The 19,801-nt window shown below is 39.6% G+C and overlaps 2 protein-coding genes across 2 annotated transcripts; both read left to right on the top strand.

Annotated features, from left to right (window-relative positions):
• Positions 1-8,504: 8,504 nt before the first annotated feature.
• On the top strand, positions 8,505-9,446 carry LOC113249690 (olfactory receptor 10K1). Its single transcript, XM_026491165.2, has one exon. The coding sequence runs from the start codon at positions 8,505-8,507 to the stop codon at positions 9,444-9,446; it is 942 nt and encodes a 313-aa protein (XP_026346950.2).
• Positions 9,447-17,331: 7,885 nt separating this feature from the next.
• LOC113246706 (olfactory receptor 10R2-like) lies at positions 17,332-18,273 on the top strand. The gene has a single exon (XM_026487373.3). It carries the CDS (start codon positions 17,332-17,334, stop codon positions 18,271-18,273), a length of 942 nt encoding a protein of 313 aa, XP_026343158.2.
• The last annotated feature ends 1,528 nt before the right edge of the window (positions 18,274-19,801 follow it).

The following is a 19,801-nucleotide window of genomic DNA, read 5'->3' as shown; positions in this document are numbered from 1 at the left end:
CTCAGTTTGTTTCTCAGAGTCCATCGTCTCTCATGCTTCATTCCCCCTTCTGATTTTTAATTTTTAACTCTGAGAAATATAAGGTTCTTATTGATAGAAGTCTGCTCTGGGCTCCTAGAAATAGAGTCTTGTCAGTGTTGGTCTCATTTCTGAGGAGGAGGACACAGATACTGTAAAGAATTGTTTAAATCGGTAGGTCATTTAGAGCGAGGGGCCGAGGATTGTACCGTGCAGGCTGCCCTGCTGCTCGCTTCTGTCCTGCAGCTCGGATCCTGGAAAGTAGCAAGATACAAAAATGAACATATTGTTTGATTGCATTTATGTGAAATTATGGAAAAGACAAAACTGTATGAACAAAATGCAAGATCCGTGTTTTTCTGGGCACTGGGGATGGGGGGATTGACCACAAAAGTATTAAAGGGAGCTGTAGGGGTTGTAGAAATGTCCTGTAACTCGATTGCGTGGATGTCTTTTGGATTTATACATTTTTCAGATCTCACCAAACTGTACATTTATTTATTTTTTATAATAATATTTTTTATTGTATTATGTTAGTCACGATACAGTGCACCCCTAGTTTTTGATGTAAAGTTCCATTGTATATTTAAATTGAAAACATTTTAAGGTATGTAAATTAAATCTCCATAAGGTTAGTTTTCGATGTAGAAAGTATTTTAATAAAATGAAAGACTAGGTGGAACCTTTTGAGTTCAAAGTGTCAATTCAACAGGAAGGTAGAACAATATAATTATATGTGCATCTTACATCAAAGCACCTAAATATATGAAACAACTATTGACAGATCGGAAAGGAAACAGACAGAAATCCATTAATAGTAGGAGACTTCAGTATCCCACCCTCCATGAAAGGATCATTCAGACAGAAGCTTGGCAAAGAAACAGATGAATGGAACAAAGGTGTGGAACACATGGATCTAGCAGACATGCACAGAACTTCCAACCCAATTCCAGAAGAATGCACTTGCTTTTCAAGTGCACATGGAACATCCTCCAGGATAGATCCCCTGTTAGGTCACAAAACAAGTCTTAGCAAATTCAAGAGCAAAATCATTCCAAGTATTTTTTCTGATGACAATGGAATGAAACCAGAAATCAGTAACAGTAAGAAAATGGGAAAATTCACCAACATGTGGAAACTTAACAATGCACACTCACAATCATTGGGTCAAGAAGGAAATCAAAAGGGAATTTAAAAAATATCTTGAGACAAACAAAAAGGAAAATACAACATAGTAAGATGTATGGGATGCAGGAAAAGCAGCATTAAGAGGAAAGCTTATAGCCATAAATGCCTAAAGAAGAATGATCTCAAACAAACAACCTAACATGACACCTTCAGGAACAAGAACAAAAAGCAAAAACTAAGCCCATGGTTAGCAGAAAGAGTGCAAAAATAAGCATTTGAGAGGAAATAAATAGATACTAGAAAAGGAACACAAAAGAAAGATCAACAACAATGAATGCTACTTCTTTTGAAAACCAAAATCAAAACAATCTTGATAAAACCTCCACTGGACTAATTGGAAAACAAAGGGAGAAGACTCAAATAAAGAAAATAACAAATGATAGAAGAGAAATATCAATGTGTGCCTCCGAATCAGAAAACATAATAAGGGACTATTATGAGCAACTGTACAACTACGAAGTGGATAATCTAGAAGAAATGGAGAAGTTCCTAGAAACATGTAATCCAAAAGTGTATCAAGAAGAAATAGAAAGCTTGAAAAGACCAATTACAAATAAAGAGATTTATCAGGAATCAAAAATGGCCCAACAAATAAAAGCCCAGGACCAGATAGTTTCACGGGTGAATTTTCTACCAAACATGCGAAGAATTAACACCAATCTTTTAAACTTCCAAAAAATAGAAGAGAGAAGGTTTTCAAATTCATATCATGAGGGTAACATTACCCTAACACCAAAGCCAGAGACAGCACAGAAATACAATCGGCCAAAATTACTGCTAAACACAAACGCAAGAGTCCTCAGCACGATACTGGGAATAGTATCATCACATCATCATCATAAATACATAATAATATACATAATATAACAAATATAGTAATTATAAAATAAGACTTTGAAATTAGTACATATTAGGATCAATACAATAATCAACACAATCAATAATATAATATATTCAATATTCAATAACATAATCAATATAATGAATAATAAAATATATAATAATATAAATAACATGAAAATAAATATAATAATAATAAAATAAGACATTGAAACTATTACATAGTAGGATCAATTGAGACTTGTCCTTAATATACAAAGACAGTTCAAGGTATACAAATCAATGTGGTAGACTGTGCTAACAGAAGGAGTGAGGAAAAAAAAACATCATGGGAAGAAAAATGCAAAAAAGCGTTTGACAACGTACAACATCCATTCATGATTAAAACTCTTAACAAATTGAGTAGATAGGAATTTGCTTTGACACAATAAAGGCCATATATGAAAAGTCCACAGCTAAATTATAATCATTGATGCATGATTAGGTGAAGAAAATGTATTCTTATATACATATATAATATATATATTAATAATATGTACAAAATATCTGTATAAGTATATATATATATGTCTAATGGAATATTACTCTATAATGGTTTCTCTCATCTATGGAACATAAGAACTAGGAAGATCTGTAGGAGATGAAAAGGATAAAGAAAGGGGGGTGATCAGAAGGGGGAATGAAGCATGAGAGACTATGGACTCTGAGAAACAAACTGAGGGCTTCAGAGGGGAGGGGGTGGGGGAATGGGATAGGCTGGTGATGGGTGGTGGGGAGGGCACATATTGCATGGTGCACTGGGTGTTATACACAACTAATGAATCATCGAACTTTACAACAAAAACCAGGGATGTACTGTATGGTGACTAACATAATATAATAAAAACACATTAAAAAAATATAATGAGAAGGAAGGAAATTATCCCATTTGTGACAACAAGGATGAATCTGGAGGACATTGTGTTGAGTGAAATAAGCCATTCACCAAAAAACCACATAATGATGTGGAATCTAAAAAAGTCAAATTCATAAAAGCAGAGACTAGGATGGTGGCAGCCAGGGGCTGGAGGGAGGGGAAATGCAGTGATGGCAGCCAGTGGGAACAAGGGAACAAAGGTTGGTTACCATAGACGGATAATTCCCAAAGGTCTAATGTAGAGCATGGTGACTATAGGTAATAACTCTGTATTGTATATTACAAATTTGCTGAGCCAGTTGAACACAAGTGTTCTCCCCTCACACATAGTTCATAAGTAGGTGATGTGATTGGTATGATAATTAGTTTTATTGTGGTAATCACTTCACAATACACACATATATCAAACATCACGTTATATGCCTTAAATATGTACAACTTTGTGAAGTTGGAAAACATTTTAAAATAAAAAATGAAAATGGATTAAAAATGTTTTAAAGAGGAAAAAAACTAATGGCTCTGTCATCAAGAAAGTCAATATACTTAGATGGGAAAAAAAATGCTATGTAAACTCTGGAACTGAAAACCTCAAAACTTAGAATACGTGTACCTTTCAGAAGTCGACATATTCATTGACAGATTGAGCTGTGTTCCTCACGCTAAAGGATACTCACAAAAATGATCTACCTATAAGCTAAATTTACATTTTGACATCAAGGAAATGTTTTCAGAAAAATAAAGTCAATTCTGTAGCAATCACAAAATAGTAGGAACAATGACCCTAGCCAGTGTAACGAGCCCCTTTCTGCCTGCAGATCACGTGCACAGTAGAACAAAGTAGCTCAAGTGGCCACGGGCAAGTCTCAATTTCCAGTTTTGTGCTTCCTGGCAAGGGCAACACTCCTTTGAGAAATAATGCCTCTAAACGACGAAGCTCAACCTTACGCGTGTCCGTCATTCGGTGTAATGGAAGGAGCAGTATCCAACTCCTCCCACACTGATGCCCAGACGCACCTGACCTTGGTGCTGGAGAGTGGGCACAGTACCTTGCTTGGAGGATGGAGTAGATCCATGGAGCGCCATCAGGGGTGGTCACACAGTCGGTGCTTCTGCTGAGCCTTCAGTAACCCATTTCTTTATTCTACCAAGACACCTCCATCGAGGGATGGGATACATCACTGGAAGGGAGCCCATTTCCTAATATTATTCACTAGATAATCACAGGTTTCTTACTGACATGTGAGGTCGCTTCTGTTGTCAAAAATACACAGATGCATTTCTGAGCCCGCCTCTCTGTCTCTCTGGACTGTTCATCTCTCCTTGTTCCCACCATGTGCTTTCTATTACTGAGCGTCTTACTCCTTGGAAGAGTGAGCCTCTATACGACCCATGTTTGTCAAAATTCTCTTAATTCTTCCATGTAAACCTTAGAAATTTGGTTGTCAGTTTGCCTTCACAATTCATGCTGGGATTGGACTGGATTTACTCATTTTGGATTCACTTGGTTGAAAGTGAGAACTTTATGTTTAGTCAATCTACTAAAAACCATTCGTAAACAACAAGCAATTTAATGATAGAGCTCAACTAGACTGATGATGCTTGAGAAAATTTAGGTTTGGGCAGAGTATCTCGATGTCCCTAATGAGAAGTTCTCTGGACAAGAACTTGCGAAGATGAATTTGTAATTAAGCCCTCTTTTGATTCTTAGAAACACTAAAGTTGAGAATCACTAGACAGATACACTCTTACCCTGACTTAAAATTCAATGAAAAATTCCTACATGGTCTGTAGAATACAGTTTCAATTGTGGTGATTTCTCCTGCAGAAGCCACCACACGTGGACTCAACTTCCAATGCAGACTCGGGCTAATTACGCTCCTGGCTCCTTCTCCCCAGGTTCCTCAGAAAAGGCTACCGTTGAGAACCTGGTGACATTAATTCTCCAAAATAGACTTGACTACTAATTAACCCCAAGACAATGTCCCCAGTAGTAGATCTAGCCTCAGGAGCCCAACGATCACAGTGCTTGCTTCTAATAACCACACGGCACGTTGGTCACCAGAACTTCTACACACTGACTTTGGCTGGAGGGGCCCATGGTCCTCATGGGTGGCAGAGGCTTCCTCTATTGATGCAGATGAGAGCTTCTACTTCAGGGCAGGTTCACTCTCTTCTGGTGTCATTTCTTCAGCTTCCGATCTTGGCTTAGAATCTACTTGTCAAGGGATCCCACATACTGAATAGCTCCTTCTGTCTGAATGGAAAGGAGGAGAGCGATGTAGGTATTTACTGAATAGCAGGGATATTGATGCAGTCCGGGGTTTGTGGGGTGTGAACCTGAGTGATGGGTAGCGCTTGTGAACAGCCAGCTCCTCAAGCAGATTGGTGATGGCAGTCTCAGTACGTGGCAGCGTTGAGAAGGAGAATCAGGGGCTACTTTTAACTCGAGGTCCTAGGAGTGATTAGGTGTGGTCCATAGAGTTCTATGAATTTTCACAATGATCAGACTGGGTCAGTTTGGTTCCAGATAGATTTTCTTTTCTTTTCTTTTCTTTCTGACTGGTTGACTCATGGATTAAAAGAAACAGATCTTGAATCTCCACTTCTCTCTCTGCCATGTACTCATGGATGAGTGGTTTTTGCTATAATTGACATCCAGTGCTCAGACTCCATTTTAATAGGGTAAGTTCAGGGTTCTCGTGTGTATCTAAGAAGATAAAAATTTTGCTTCTTTACTCTCTGAGGCTGCCTACGTAACATCGCTCAGTTTATTGATTGATGCTTTCCTTAAGATATCTATCTGGATATCTCGAAAGGTTTGCATCTGAAAAATATGTAGATTTGCCCCCTTTTTGGAGGTCCCCAGGACCCTCCCATGCTGAGTCACTATTTAAATCCAGATTACATAATATCCCAATGGGGCATCTAAGGAGTCAGAAAAATAAGGTATGCAAGTGTCATCTCCTAGAATTGCAACCTGAATGCCATGCATAGGGTCTAGAATATAAGGGCACATCAGGGATCATTGTTTAGAGAATCTTGGACTCCCTGAGTTGAAAAGACTCTTGGGGTCAGTACTCCACTCTGGCCCTAAGTCAAAACTCCTTCTGCAAGAGAGTGTTCAAGGAGCTGCCTAAGTACTTTCCCATGCAGCTGGCCAGTTTATTACACTTATTGCTTCCCCTTGCCCCTTTAATTTTAAAGGAAGGAGATGGACTGTGCTTACTTTATGTGTGACTTCAATGAAGTGTCTTGCTCAAAGTTACACAAAGCTACTTAACATAGAGATCTTCTCATGTCAAATGGAGGCATCTTTTACCTTATTTTTATAGCCTGTGGGTATTTGGCCAGAAGATCTTTTTAATTTTTCTGCTCTTCTATCTTTCCATGCAGAGTACAGATTTAACACACTGTAGTGGTCTCTGATGTTTTCTTCAGCAGATGAGGGCTGCCTCCTCAGATGGACTGTGCTTCTGGGTTCCCAGACACCACAAAAGGGCCAAATACACCAATAACACAATCCATTAGATTATGGGCTTATATTAATAGTATGTAAAAAAAATTCCTTATATTAATAATATGTAAAAAAATTCTACTTATATTAATAGTATGTAAAAAAAATTCCACTTAACCGAACTCAGCTATTTCATGGGTCTGAGTGACAAATAACTTATACTATTATTTTGTATTTGGGTAGATACATGTAGTCCTTCAGAATTGAGAGAATTCCAGCCTTTGTGGCCTAATCCCCATGTTATACTCAGTGGAGTGAGGATATGGTGGGAATTGGATGTGCATTAGGTGAATAGAGATACAGAAAAATCTTTGGAAAGTGCTAAGACAAGAACAAGCAATGAGTACAAATTTAGATTTTATTAGTGTCTTAATACAGAAATCCGTTTGTCCTGGTGAGGGTGTTATGTATGCACACTGTCTCATTGATTTTTTTTTCTAAATATAGAAAACATACAGCTATTATACCCATACATATTTACATAATGGGAATAGACATGGTAAATATATACTTTATATTTAACAGAACTATTTTGACAGTTATGGAATGAAAAATCCCTATTATTTGTTAAAGAGCTTTAATACCAGCCAATTTGAGTATCTTCATATTAACTTCAAATAAATGAATAATCCTATCTATTTAAGTTTCGGACCAGTATCTAGCAGGTAGGAAAGAATGAAAATTCATTATCCCAAGTTCTAGGGATAGATAGAAGTTTATCATCATTTACCTTAGAATCTAGAAATCTAGCATTTACTATTGTCTAGAAGAACCCAAAAACTCCAATTCTGGTAACAGATGCAAATGATAACGTAACAGAAATTGATATGCAAGTATATAAATATATTGAAAAGTGTGTAAATAAAAACTGTATGCAACTGATATACGATAGGTGATTTTGCTCACAGAGAACACTTTCTTTACTTCCTAGTCTTGGACAATTGGGAAACACCCATGAAAAAATTATCTGATATTAGTCCTAAAAATGACTTTAGTAATGGTCCTTTCTAGCAGCTTGCAGACTGTGTTTAGTAGCAGAATATTCAAAAGGTATCTTATATTGTGATTATAATAATCTTATTGACATAACAATGTATAAAAGACATAAAGTCTGATTTATGGCATGGAACCGGTACCTGGAAAGCTGACCAACTGTCCCATTCTTTCTCATGCTCTGTGACGTGCTCTTAGCCATTTTTGGAAAACTCTGCTCTCTGAGTTTCTCTGAGGCACAGAAAATGGGAAAAGGGAGGTGAACTGCAAATGCCACAAAAGGAATGAATCTCTTTCCTACCACCCTGGTGACTTTCTCTTCCTGGAATAGGGGACATTCTTCTTTAAACCAGTGTTGTCTTCTGTCTCACTCTTGGCAAGGCTCAGAGTGTGGAGCCTCCAAGAGTGTCCCTAATTACTCTCGTGGACAGTCTGTCAGAACTAACACCGAAGGTGATTTTTCCCTTATTGTTTGGTTACTGCCATAAGATTGTTGTAATGAATAATTGACATGAGTATACGATGTTCTTTAGAATATAAGACGTCATCAACAAACACAATTTGCCACACACGTTTGCTGGGGAACTCTTCCTCTCCGTTCCCATTTTATGATTGGACAAACTGAGGTTCACATGTTGTGTCCAAACACAACTCATTCCTTCATTCCACAATCGGATCATGCTCGGATGGCTGGAATTAAACATACTTTTTCACTTGGAGAGCTAGTTTCCTTGGGATGCCAGTGAAAGGACAAACACGATAATCCCTAAGTAAGATACAGGTAAAACCAATGAGACAGATCCTTAACCCTTGGTAGAGAGATACCGTGGACTTGGTCTTAAAGAAAGCCGCCTAAATGGCCGTCAGATCCTCTGTTGTATATTTAGCCTTAATTCTTTTCTTAGCAGACCTTTCTGAGGGGGAATGAAGGACTTGCCTGCCTCCAGACTTTGTGCTGATTTTCCCATAATTTCTACCCTCCTTCCCGGACCCTGGGCTCTGTCTCTGTCTCTGACTCTCCTGGGGGTGCTCTGCATGGAGCGGGGCAATGAGAGCCTGGTGAGGGAGTTCACCTTCCTTGGCTTCTCTTCTCTGGCCGGGCTGCAGCGGCTGCTCTTCATTGCCTTCCTGCCCCTCTACCTGTTCACTCTGGGCACCAATGCCATCATCATTTCCACCATCGTGCTGGACAGAGCCCTTCACACCCCCATGTACTTCTTCCTTGCCGTCCTCTCCTGCTCTGAGACCTGCTACACCTTCGTCATTGTACCCAAGATGCTGGTGGACCTGCTGGCCCAGAAGAAGACCATCTCCTTCCTGGGCTGTGCCATCCAGATGTTCACCTTCCTCTTCCTTGGCTGCTCTCACTCCTTCCTGCTGGCGGCCATGGGTTATGACCGCTACGTGGCCATCTGTAACCCTCTGCGCTACACGGAGCTCATGGGACACCGGGTGTGTGTGGGACTAGTGGCTGCTGCTTGTGCCTGTGGCTTTACTATTGCACAGATTATCACCTCCATGGTATTTCACCTGCCCTTCCGCTCTTCCAACCAGCTCCATCACTACTTCTGCGACATAGCCCCTGTCCTCAAGGTGGCATCCCATCATTCGCGCCTCAGTCAGTTGGTCATATTCATGATTGGGGTGTTTGTCTTGGTCATTCCCCTGCTACTTATCCTGGTCTCTTATATCCGCATCATCTCTGCCATTTTGAAGATCCCATCCTCCACCGGCAGGTACAAGGCCTTCTCCACCTGTGCCTCCCATCTCATTGTGGTAACTGTTCATTATGGTTGTGCCTCTTTCATCTACTTAAGGCCCAAGTCCAGCTACTCTTCAAGTCAAGACACCCTCATATCTGTGTCCTACACCATCCTCACACCACTGTTCAATCCAATGATTTACAGTCTGAGGAATAAGGAGTTCAAGTCAGCCCTTCGAAGAGTAATGGGCCAGACTTCATATCCTATTAACTAAATTAATTCATTAATATTAAATTTTAACTATTCAGTGAATTGTATGCTTTTTATGTGCCTTTTATTTATCAATTGTACGCCTATATGCATTTTCTACTTTAGAGTTTAGTTATTTTATCTTTCAGCTGCCCATAAGTTTTTTTTAAGATTTCAATAATTTTTTACAATTTCATTTATTTATTTGAGAGGTGGGGGGAAGGAGAAGCAGAGGGAGAGGGACAAGCAGACTCCATCCTGAGCCTGGAGTCTGATGTGGGGCTTGAACCAACAACCCTGAGATCATCACCTAATCCAAAAGCAAGAGTCAGACAATCTACTGAGCACCCAAGCGCCCCAACATTTTGATAATTTTTGAGAAATTTTCTAATTGTTTCTTTTCTAATATCTTTAATTGTGCTTTTGTTGCAAGTAAATATTTCACTTTATACAATCAAATCATTGGTTATTACTACTGTGAGGATTTGTCATTATCTCTAAGTTTCATTTCCAATTTTTTCCTTTAGTGATATATTTTTTTCTAAGCATTTAAGTTTTTTGCATTGTATTCACATACCCAAAAGATTTTTTAACATTATGTGAGTTGAAGATTCAAATGGGTTTTTCTCTATATCTTGAAAGTATTTATTGAGTTACCATTGTATGTTGGGTTGAGATCATTTCATGTTTGAATATTTGTTGAAATTCTGTGAAATAATACAGTCACAGTGCCTTTTCTGAGGCATGGCCCTGTGGTAATATCCTCTATTTCTTCTAAGAAAAATGACCCCTATAGCCACTTTAATTTTTAGTCAATCATATATGGAATTTAGTGTTCTACAAAATTATTCATTTATTCTAGACTTTTAAAATTCTTTGTATAATTTGTACAAAATATTCTGATATTTGAAAATTTCTTAGAAATGATTATTTCCTGTGTCATTTTATACTATGTATAGTTATCTTCACTTTTTTTTTGTTGATATAGTGGTAGTTTGCTTTGTCTATTGTTGTCAAAGAACTTAACATAAGTATGAATGAACAGATGCATTCTAGTGTTTTCCCCATACCATTGTTTTTAATTTTTTTTGTATTATTCAACTTTTATTATTTGTATTTATTTGTATTTTATTTGTATTATTTTTCCTTTGAATTTTCCTTTAATTTGTTGTTCCATTTAACTTACTGATGCTTTCTACGTACTTTCATTTTTAAGTCATATGTATAAACACATGTGTTAATTATATATATATGTATATATATATATATATATATATATATATATATAATTAATCTGTGAAATTTCCTCTCATCTCTGCTTTAAACTTAACCCACATATTCTGCTACATGGAGTGTAATTGATATTATTTCCTGGAACTTATTTCATTTTGCTTTGTATTTCCTCTTGACCCAACAATTATTTCACAGATATTAAAAATCTTTAGTGGGAGAGCCTGTATATTTTGTTATTCATTGGATAGGGTATTACACCAGGATTGGGAATATTGTTTGTATTTTTATGACTTTGTGACCTTGGTTCAAGTTTTTATTGTGATTTAATACACAGCCAATATTCATACATACTTCATGTGCCTTGATAAGAATATGTGTACTCTCATTAGAACACAAATTCCAATAAATACCTATCAGATATACTTCACTATTTTGTTGCTTAAGCTTTCAAAATTCTTAGAGATATTTTCATTTGGGCAGAGTGGTTTATGAAAGTTATCCATTATTAGTGTGTCTCCTTGTGAACATTTTATAGTTTTTTTCTTATGAAGGTTGCACCTGTGTTTTTTGGGGGGATGCAAATTCACATCTATTATAATTTCATTGTGAACTGTAATTGTGAACATTAAAAGTGTTTTGGTTTTTTTTTTTGTTACTGTCTTTTGTTGTTCATTGAATACTCCCGGTCTGAATGTTAAACTGTCAAATATCAAGATTCTTCCCTTGCTTGTTTGGTTCGTGAGTGCGGGGCATCATGTCCCATCTCTATATTTTAGTTTTTTGGAATCATTTCCATCAGGGCCTAGCATTTGCCCTATTTCCAGCCCATGTGTCTGGACTCACTGGGAGAGGGAATAAAGATGCAATCTGAAAATGGGAGGACGTTCTACCAAAGGAGACGTCTCAGCTAAAACCTGCCTATACCAGGGCACCCCCACATTTTTCTTCATAACCCAAACTTACCTTGTTTATTTATTTATTGAACAAATACGAATCATGCTCACGTTATATTCTAGGAGCAAGTATGTTTCCCATGAGTCTGAAACACTTATGCTGCCTCCGCCATTCTAATACTCTGTCCTTTGTTCACACCTTTCTTCCCCTCTTACAGATGTCAGAAATGAGAATGCAAACTTTACGGTTTCCTCCAACCTGAGAATGAAAATTTAGAGTCATTAGGTAGGGAAACTCAAAAGAGGTCCTTCCATTGATGTTTGTTTCAACAAATCGTGTCCAGAAAACATTCCCCTTTCTATGAGTCCCCAGAGAATTTTGAAGAGGAAACCAATGAATCCCCATGGTGTATTAGAAAAGGCCTTCTCTTTGACCAACAAATTCTCTTAGCGTACTTCCATAGTTCTACTTGCTAATTGGGGAAATTACGGACAAGCATTGGGCACCATGTGGTAATTAGCTCCCTGTGGAGGTGGGGATCTCAATTACCAACAAGGCATTGAGGCCATGCCGATGCAGAAAGGAAAAACACCCTTGGTGACGCTCATTGAGGCATTAGCTACACTGCACGTGGAGAAGAGGCACAGGTGATATTTTTCTGTGGAGTCATGCTGACAGTTTCCTTATATTGGTTCAGGCAGTTGACGGAAAATGAAAGAAGAACTCTGGTACCTTATGACAAGGAAGACAATTCTGGCAAATTTTACCTAGAAAACTTCACAGAACTTTCGAGGAAGTGTCTGAGGATGAAGAGGCCTGCATGTCACTGGGCACTAGCACTCTGATTTGAAGGACTATAAATTTTTTATTTTTATTTAGGGACTGATTTCTTTATTGAGAAGACTAGTGACAATCCAGTCATTTCTTGTATGTCGAAATTCGAATTGTTGAGTTTTCTCGTGAGTCAGTGACTTACTCTCCCCCGCCATGATCAGTAGTGGGAAATGTGATCAAATGTCAGAAAGGACAACTGGGTGGTGGAAATGGTGGGGAAAGAGATGGAGGTCAACAAGAAAGCAGGGCCACAGAGTCAGTTTGATTGTTTCATAGGAGGGGCATAGCATTCGATTTAGAAAGAAAGTGGGCACATGGGTGGCTCAGTCACTGAAGCATCTGACTCTTGATTTTGGCTTAGGTCATGATCTCAAGGTTGTGGGATTGAATCCTGTGTCAGGCTCCACACCTAGCAGGGAGTCTGTTTCTGATTCTCTCTCACTCTATCCCTCTTCCCCTTTCCCCTTTTAAAAATAAATAAATAATAATAAAACATAAAGGAAGAACATGAAATTTATAGAGAACATGAAATGAGAGAGAACATACGCAGTGTTCTCACTGAGAAGCACAGGGTGGTGCACAGGGAACCCAGAGGCTGTACAAGGAACTAATTCGGTTCATTATTAATTAACTAATGGACTATTCAATGTATTTATTCATCAAGCACTTGTATATCATTAATTTAAATACTGGGTTAAGTTTTGAGGATTCATGTGGTATAAGGTATGGTCTTTATTCCTGAGGTTTTCAAGTCTACTGGAGAGACAATCAGGACAACATAATTGGGACATAAGAGGCTGAGTATTTTGGTAAAAGCACAGGAAACAATCCTGAAATATACTAAATGTTAAATATAGTAGAAACAGCAAACTCTTCCTGTACAGATTAGAGAAAGTTCACTAACTGTTGTCTTTAAAAAAAAAAAAAAATGTGACTGATGGGTGGGCCCCAGATAAAGGCCAGAGAGTATTAGAGACTGAAAATTCCTCCTCCTCTCTCTCTTTCTATCTCTCCATCTGTCTCTCTCCCTCCTTCTCTCTCTTTCTCCCTCTCTCTCTCCCTCCCTCTTTCCCTCTCTCCCTCTTTTCCCCCTTCTCCCTCTCTCTCTCCCTCCTTCTATCTCTCCCCCTTTTTTACTCCTTCTCTCCCTCTCTCTCCCTCCCTCTCTCCCTCTGTCCCTCTTTCTCCTTCTCTCTCCCTCCTTCCATCTCTCTCCCTCTTTTACTCCTTCTCTCCCTCTCTCTGTCCCTCTCACTTTGCCTCCCTCTCTCCATCTCTTTTTTCTTCTCTCTCCCTCCCCCCTCTCTGTCACTGTTTCCACTTGTTTCTTTTTTTTTTTTTTAAAGATTTTATTTATTTATTCAACAGAGATAGAGACAGCCAGCGAGAGAGGGAACACAGCAGGGGGAGTGCGAGAAGAAGAAGCAGGCTCATAGCGGAGGAGCCTGATGTGGGGCTCGATCCCATAACGCCGGGATCACGCCCTGAGCCGAAGGCAGATGCTTTAACCGCTGTGCCACCCAGGCGCCCCTGTTTCTTTTTTTTTAAATTATATTATGTTAGTCACCATACAGTACATCCCTGCTTTTTTATGTAAATTTCCATGATTCATTAGTTGCCTATAACACCCAGTGCACCATGCAATACATGCCCTCCTTACTACCCATCACCAGCCTATCCCATTCCCCCACTCCCTCCCCTCTGAAGCCCGCAGTTTGTTTCTCAGAGTCCATAGTCTCTCATGCTTCATTCCCCCTTTTGATTACCCCCCCTTTCTTTACCCCTTTCTTTATCCCTTTCTTCTCCTACCAATCTTCCTAGTTCTTATGTTCCATAGATGAGAGAATCCATATGATAATTGTCTTTCTCTGCTTGACTTATTTCACTTAGCATTATCTCCTCCAGTGCCGTCCATGTTGCAGCAAATGTTGAGAAATCATTCTTTTTGATAGCTGAATAATATTCCATTGTATAAATGGACCACAACTTCTTAATCCAGTCATCTGTTGAAGGGCATCTCGGCTCCTTCCACAATTTAGCTATTGTGGACAGTGTTGCTATGAACATTGGGGTGCATATGGCCCTTCTCTTCACTACGTCTGTATCTTTGGGGTAAATACCCAGTAGTGCAGTGGCTGGATCATAGGGTAGCTCAATTTTTAACTTTTTAAGGGACCTCCACACTGTTTTCCAGAGTGGCTATACCAGCTTGCATTCCCACCAACAATGTAAGAGGGATCCTCTTTCTCCACATCCTCTCCAGCAATTGTTGTTTCTTGCCTTGTCAATTTTTGCCATTCTAACTGGCGTAAGGTGGTATCTTAGTGTGGTTTTGATTCCACTGTTAAGAAGATAATTAAATTACCCAATTCTCCTTTTTATTTATCCCTTCTCCTTATTTTCCCAAAGCTTTTCTCTGTACCTGTAACGTCTTCCCTTCCAAATTCTTCTGTTCACCAAATATTTTATGCAGCATCCTCAACCAGGTTTAAGGAGAACCAAAGGTTTTTGGGTTTTTTTGTTTTTTAATAAGGAATTTATTATCAAATTTCAGTTCCTTCATAGGTTCCAAGGATGACTCTGAAAAATTAGGTGATGTCTTGTGAGTGCTGTGGGGGACGGTGACAGAATGGTCACCCAGTAACATGGTCTTTCTTTCCTTTCCAAACAAACCCCAACCCTCCCTGGATAACAGGTCACTGCCTTGTCTGGGGACAGTCGTATAAAAGAACAAACTCAAAGGATGGAGACCAGGACACTGGAAAGCTGGAGATGTCTTCTCAGGTAGAGCGCCAGTGGAGACTCTGTTCCAGTCAAAAGCACGGTGCGTATTCCTTACTTATAAAGTTTAGAGATGGGCAATTCAAAGATACTAAAATAGGAGCGAAAGCTCCTGATTGTAGTCCCATTTTAAAATTTCGCTATCCCTCTGTCGAAGCAAAAGAGCAAACAATGATAGAAGTTTTGTTATTTGCAAACGTCTTTAAGCCTAGCAGTGCAATTAAGTTAAAATTTAAAAGTTTGTCTAGTTGAGATAATGGAGGAAACATTGTGATAATTGGAAAAACAGCAATTTTTAATGAATCTTTTGTCTCTGCATTTAGAGAATGACATTGGAGAGATTTTTTTTTTAATCCCAAAATGTTAAAGCAGAGGGTTAATATTATATGTCAAATGAATATTAAGGGAACAAGTTTGGACAACCCCTGAAATCAAACCCCCTGGGTATTCTGAAATAATTTGGAAGAAACCCTGGGATTATCGGTTTATTATTTTTTTCAACAAGCTTTCAAGCGCCTGGTATATACTAGACACTGCTGTATGTCTGGTAATTGACACGTCGTGAGGTCAAAGACAACCGCATAATGCTAGTGACAACTGAGATTCTGGCATTTGCCGAGGAAACCAAGAGAAAGTGGCAATAAAGCTCAAACAGGAAGTTGTAGGGAGGAGTCAATGTGTACATGCTACTTTAACTGAGTAATTTGATTTAAATTTAAAGAATGTCACATTAAAAGAAGAAAAGAACAGCAACCACAAACAAAGCATGGATGATTTCCAGATTTAGGAGGTTGGCTAAAAAAAGGACATGGTTGTTCAAAGTTCCTCAACACGAAAGCGCATGTGAAGGAACGTAGAGTGGCAGTTATGTGTGGAAAGGTACGTTTGGGAGAAGTGTGAGACACAGAGTATGATCGCTTTAACTCTATACATAATTAAGGGTCATTTAGTTCTGTTAATAAGGTTAGGATTTGTCCTGTAAAGGAAAACTCTGTAGCCATAGTGGAGGACGGTTTAGAGTGGAATGAGATATAATCCAGGCAGTCTGTCTGTCATGCTCTTGGAGAAGTCCAGACAAGAGCTAATTTCTTACCAAAGAGAAGAAATGATCCTGGAAGGATTGTAGAACAAAACTAGATTGCATATGGAGGATGAGAAAAATCATGTGTTTATACATGTCTCAGGAATTTAGAGCTCATATGATGAGGAGGATTTCGAAACTTTTTATCGAGACGAAACAGATCTGGGCAAGGGGTGGGAGAAGACAAGAACGTTTTGATTTAAAATATATATAATCTAGCACCAGCGACAATTACTTATTAGAAGCATTAAGGAAAGTATCTGAGCCTCCCTGCTCAAGAATTCAGATACAGATCCTGGGAAAGATGGTCCGTTGAGTCTCCAAGTCAGGTATATCAAGGAGAAGATGTGCAACCCAATGGGCAACCAGAAAATGCTGACTCAAAACTACATTCTTCCAGCCATGTGTTTTCTGCAGGTGGACTCAGGCTTACTGTCCTACAAGGGTGTGGAGAGGAATCATAAAACTAGTTCTAAGACAGAAGCAGTAGTTCTAAACCAAATTAACCTTTAATGGATGACTGCATGGAAATGGGGTTAACAGTAATGAAAAGGAACTGTATTCTCAGAAGCCAGCAACACAAAGACAGACAAAGAGGGTTTCCCTAGATGATGAATGTATTAAAAGTGGGTGAGAGGTAGACCCTCAGACATTGGTGCTATTGCTAATGGAATATACGTATTAGCAGTGTGGATAAAACTGTGACCACGGAAAATCATAACATAAAGTTTCTTTTGAATATTAGATTACCAAAGAAGTAAGTGGAGAGTATGTAAGTCTGCAAGAGTGGAGTGGGGTGGGGGGCGAAAGGATAGGCTTTATGTGAGCCAATATTGTGCCTTCGTGGGAACACTTACCCCAAATTCACTGCTAAAATCATTGGCAGAGAAACAGCACCGTGGGTACGTATTAATTTAGGATAATTTTTGGTTAATTTAGAATCCTTTTTTCTCTTTCTTTCCAGTTGTTTCTCATTCACACCAGACTGGTGCTGGCTACATTATGAACGGTAAGTCTCTCTGACTCCTCCATCCCAGAGGTCCCTGGAACTGATCACACTGGCTTTGTTCTGTGGCGTCCACTCTCCATGGCCAATTCTTCCCAGGTCACTGAGTTCCTACTGCTGGGTTTCTCCAGCTTCGGTGAATTGCAGCCTGTCCTCTTCGTGCTCTTTCTCTGTCTGTATCTGATCATCCTGAGTGGAAACCTCACCATCATCTCCGTCATCTGCCTGGACCACAGCCTCCACACACCCATGTACTTCTTTCTTTGCGTCCTTTCAACCTCTGAAGTCTTCTACACAATCGTTATCCTGCCCAAGATGCTTATCAACCTGCTCTCTGTCCTCAGGACACTCTCCTTCACGGGCTGTGCCACCCAGATGTTCTTCTTCCTCGGCTTTGCTGTCACCAACTGCCTGCTTCTGGGAGTTATGGGTTATGACCGCTACACCGCCATCTGCCAGCCTTTGCGCTACCCCGTTCTCATGAACTGGAGGGTGTGCGGACAGCTGGCAGCAATGTGTATTTTTAGTGGCTTCCTAATATCTCTGGTGGGAACAACTTTGGTCTTCAGCCTCCCTTTTTGTGGGTCCAACAAGGTCAACCACTACTTTTGTGACATCTCACCGGTTATCCGACTCGCCTGTGCCGAAACCTACATCAATGAGCTGATCATCTTCATCTGTGGCGTCTTGGTGCTCGTTGTGCCCTTGATCTTCATCTGCATCTCTTATGGCTTCATTGTCCGTACCATCCTGAAGATCCCATCCGCTGAGGGCAAGCGGAAAGCCTTCTCCACTTGTGCGTCCCATCTTATTGTGGTCATTGTCCACTACGGCTGTGCGTCTTCTGTCTACCTGCGGCCCTCAGCCAAATATTCATCAGGCAAAGACAGGCTGCTGACAGTGACCTATACGGTCATCACCCCCCTGTTAAACCCAATGGTATACAGCCTTAGGAACAAAGACGTACAGGTGGCCATTCGGAAAATGATTGGAAAGACTGCGGTTTCTCTTAAGACTTTATAGTTAGAACGTTTTCAACGGTACACACACATTTGGGCCAAATGTGTCACTAAGTGTTCAAGTCATAATAGTTTCCGGTAATATCGTCGGTATGAGTGTGTGGCCTTGGATGAGTTCTTTGATGTCGCAGGATCTAAATGTTCTGTTATCAAAGCAGCCATGATAGTACGTTCCTCTCCAGGCTGTTGTAAAGATTAAAGGAGACTACACAGTGTCTGTCACTAAAGGTTAGCTCTCCTCCTCCTCCTTTCCTCCTCATGACTTATAGGTCTCCAAAGGCTCTTAAAAACCTTTATCTCTTGCTCTAGCTTCAGTTTGTTTGCCCCAAAGTTCTGACTGTACTCTTGGCTTAAGGTTATGTCCAGCTTAAAAGGAGGTGCTCGAGGCTGAAGGGGGCTCAGACACAGGGGCGTGACATGGTGGGGAAATCATTTACTGCTCTAGGAATTCGAGAGTTTCAGCCCGACACCGGTTAAGTCCTGACTGTAAGAAAGTCACGATTGTTCTCTGAATCTGAACTTTAAAATATGGAAAATAAAGATAGTATAATTTTCCTTTTCTATTTCACAGTTTTTGTTTGTATCTAATGGATAAGATGACAGAAAGCACATGTCAAATGTACAACTGCACAGAGTGTAAGCTCGTATTAATCAAGGCTTTGCACATCTTTGCAAGGACCTTTTATTCTTCCAGTTCTCTAAAATGGTATTTCCAGGTGCCTTTTCTGACTACCCCTTTGAACCGCTTGTTTGTAACAGAAGATACGCTACCTGAATGAGTGGGAAAAAATCTACCGTCCAGTCCCCGGAAAAAAGCTGGAGGAGAGGTTTCCATGGCATTCCACACTGAATCCGTTAAGGAGAGGGACCTACCCAGTTTCAAAGTTGTCATCAGACTCTGTGCTTTGAGAGAGAATGACTCTGGTGGCCATCTTGTCCCACATGTCCCCTGTACATCTGGTCCTTCCTCAATACCTCCCAGGGAACGCATCCTGTGCTGACCCGGTACGTGTTGCTCCCCTTGTTCTAGCAGATACTTGCCTTCCTCTGATTTTCACGCTCTCTGTCTCTCACATCATACACTGACTCCCATCTTGGCTCACAGGTGTTTGAGGTGTTACCACACGGAGAATTTCCCCATTACCTACATGACCTGAATTTCAGACACCTCGTCTTCTTGTATATGGCACTCTGGACACGCTGAGCACATGAATATTCTCTTTGAAGCGTAATGAATGAAAGTGAAGTTCATATTTCACATGTGACTCTATTTCTAAGTAAAATGTAGCCGCATTCTCTCTTGTTAAGTTTATTTAGATTTTCAAATTAAAGTGTATAATCGTCAATAATGCTCTTATATTTAAAAATTATTACCTCTATTTCTATTTTTATCTCCCATTTTTCAGGTTTTAGGTTAAGTCTTTTTATATTATTTTCATTCGTAGTCATTAAATAATTAAGGCATTTAAAGCACTGCGTATCTCTGTAAGCATGCCATGGGCCATCTCCATTAATTCATTCTGTTCTTTTTT

This window comes from Ursus arctos, unplaced genomic scaffold (genome assembly GCF_023065955.2).
Source record: "Ursus arctos isolate Adak ecotype North America unplaced genomic scaffold, UrsArc2.0 scaffold_2, whole genome shotgun sequence".
Lineage (NCBI taxonomy): Eukaryota > Metazoa > Chordata > Mammalia > Carnivora > Ursidae > Ursus > Ursus arctos.
Note: the sequence above shows the minus strand (reverse complement) of the source record. Positions and strands in the feature narration are given on the sequence as shown.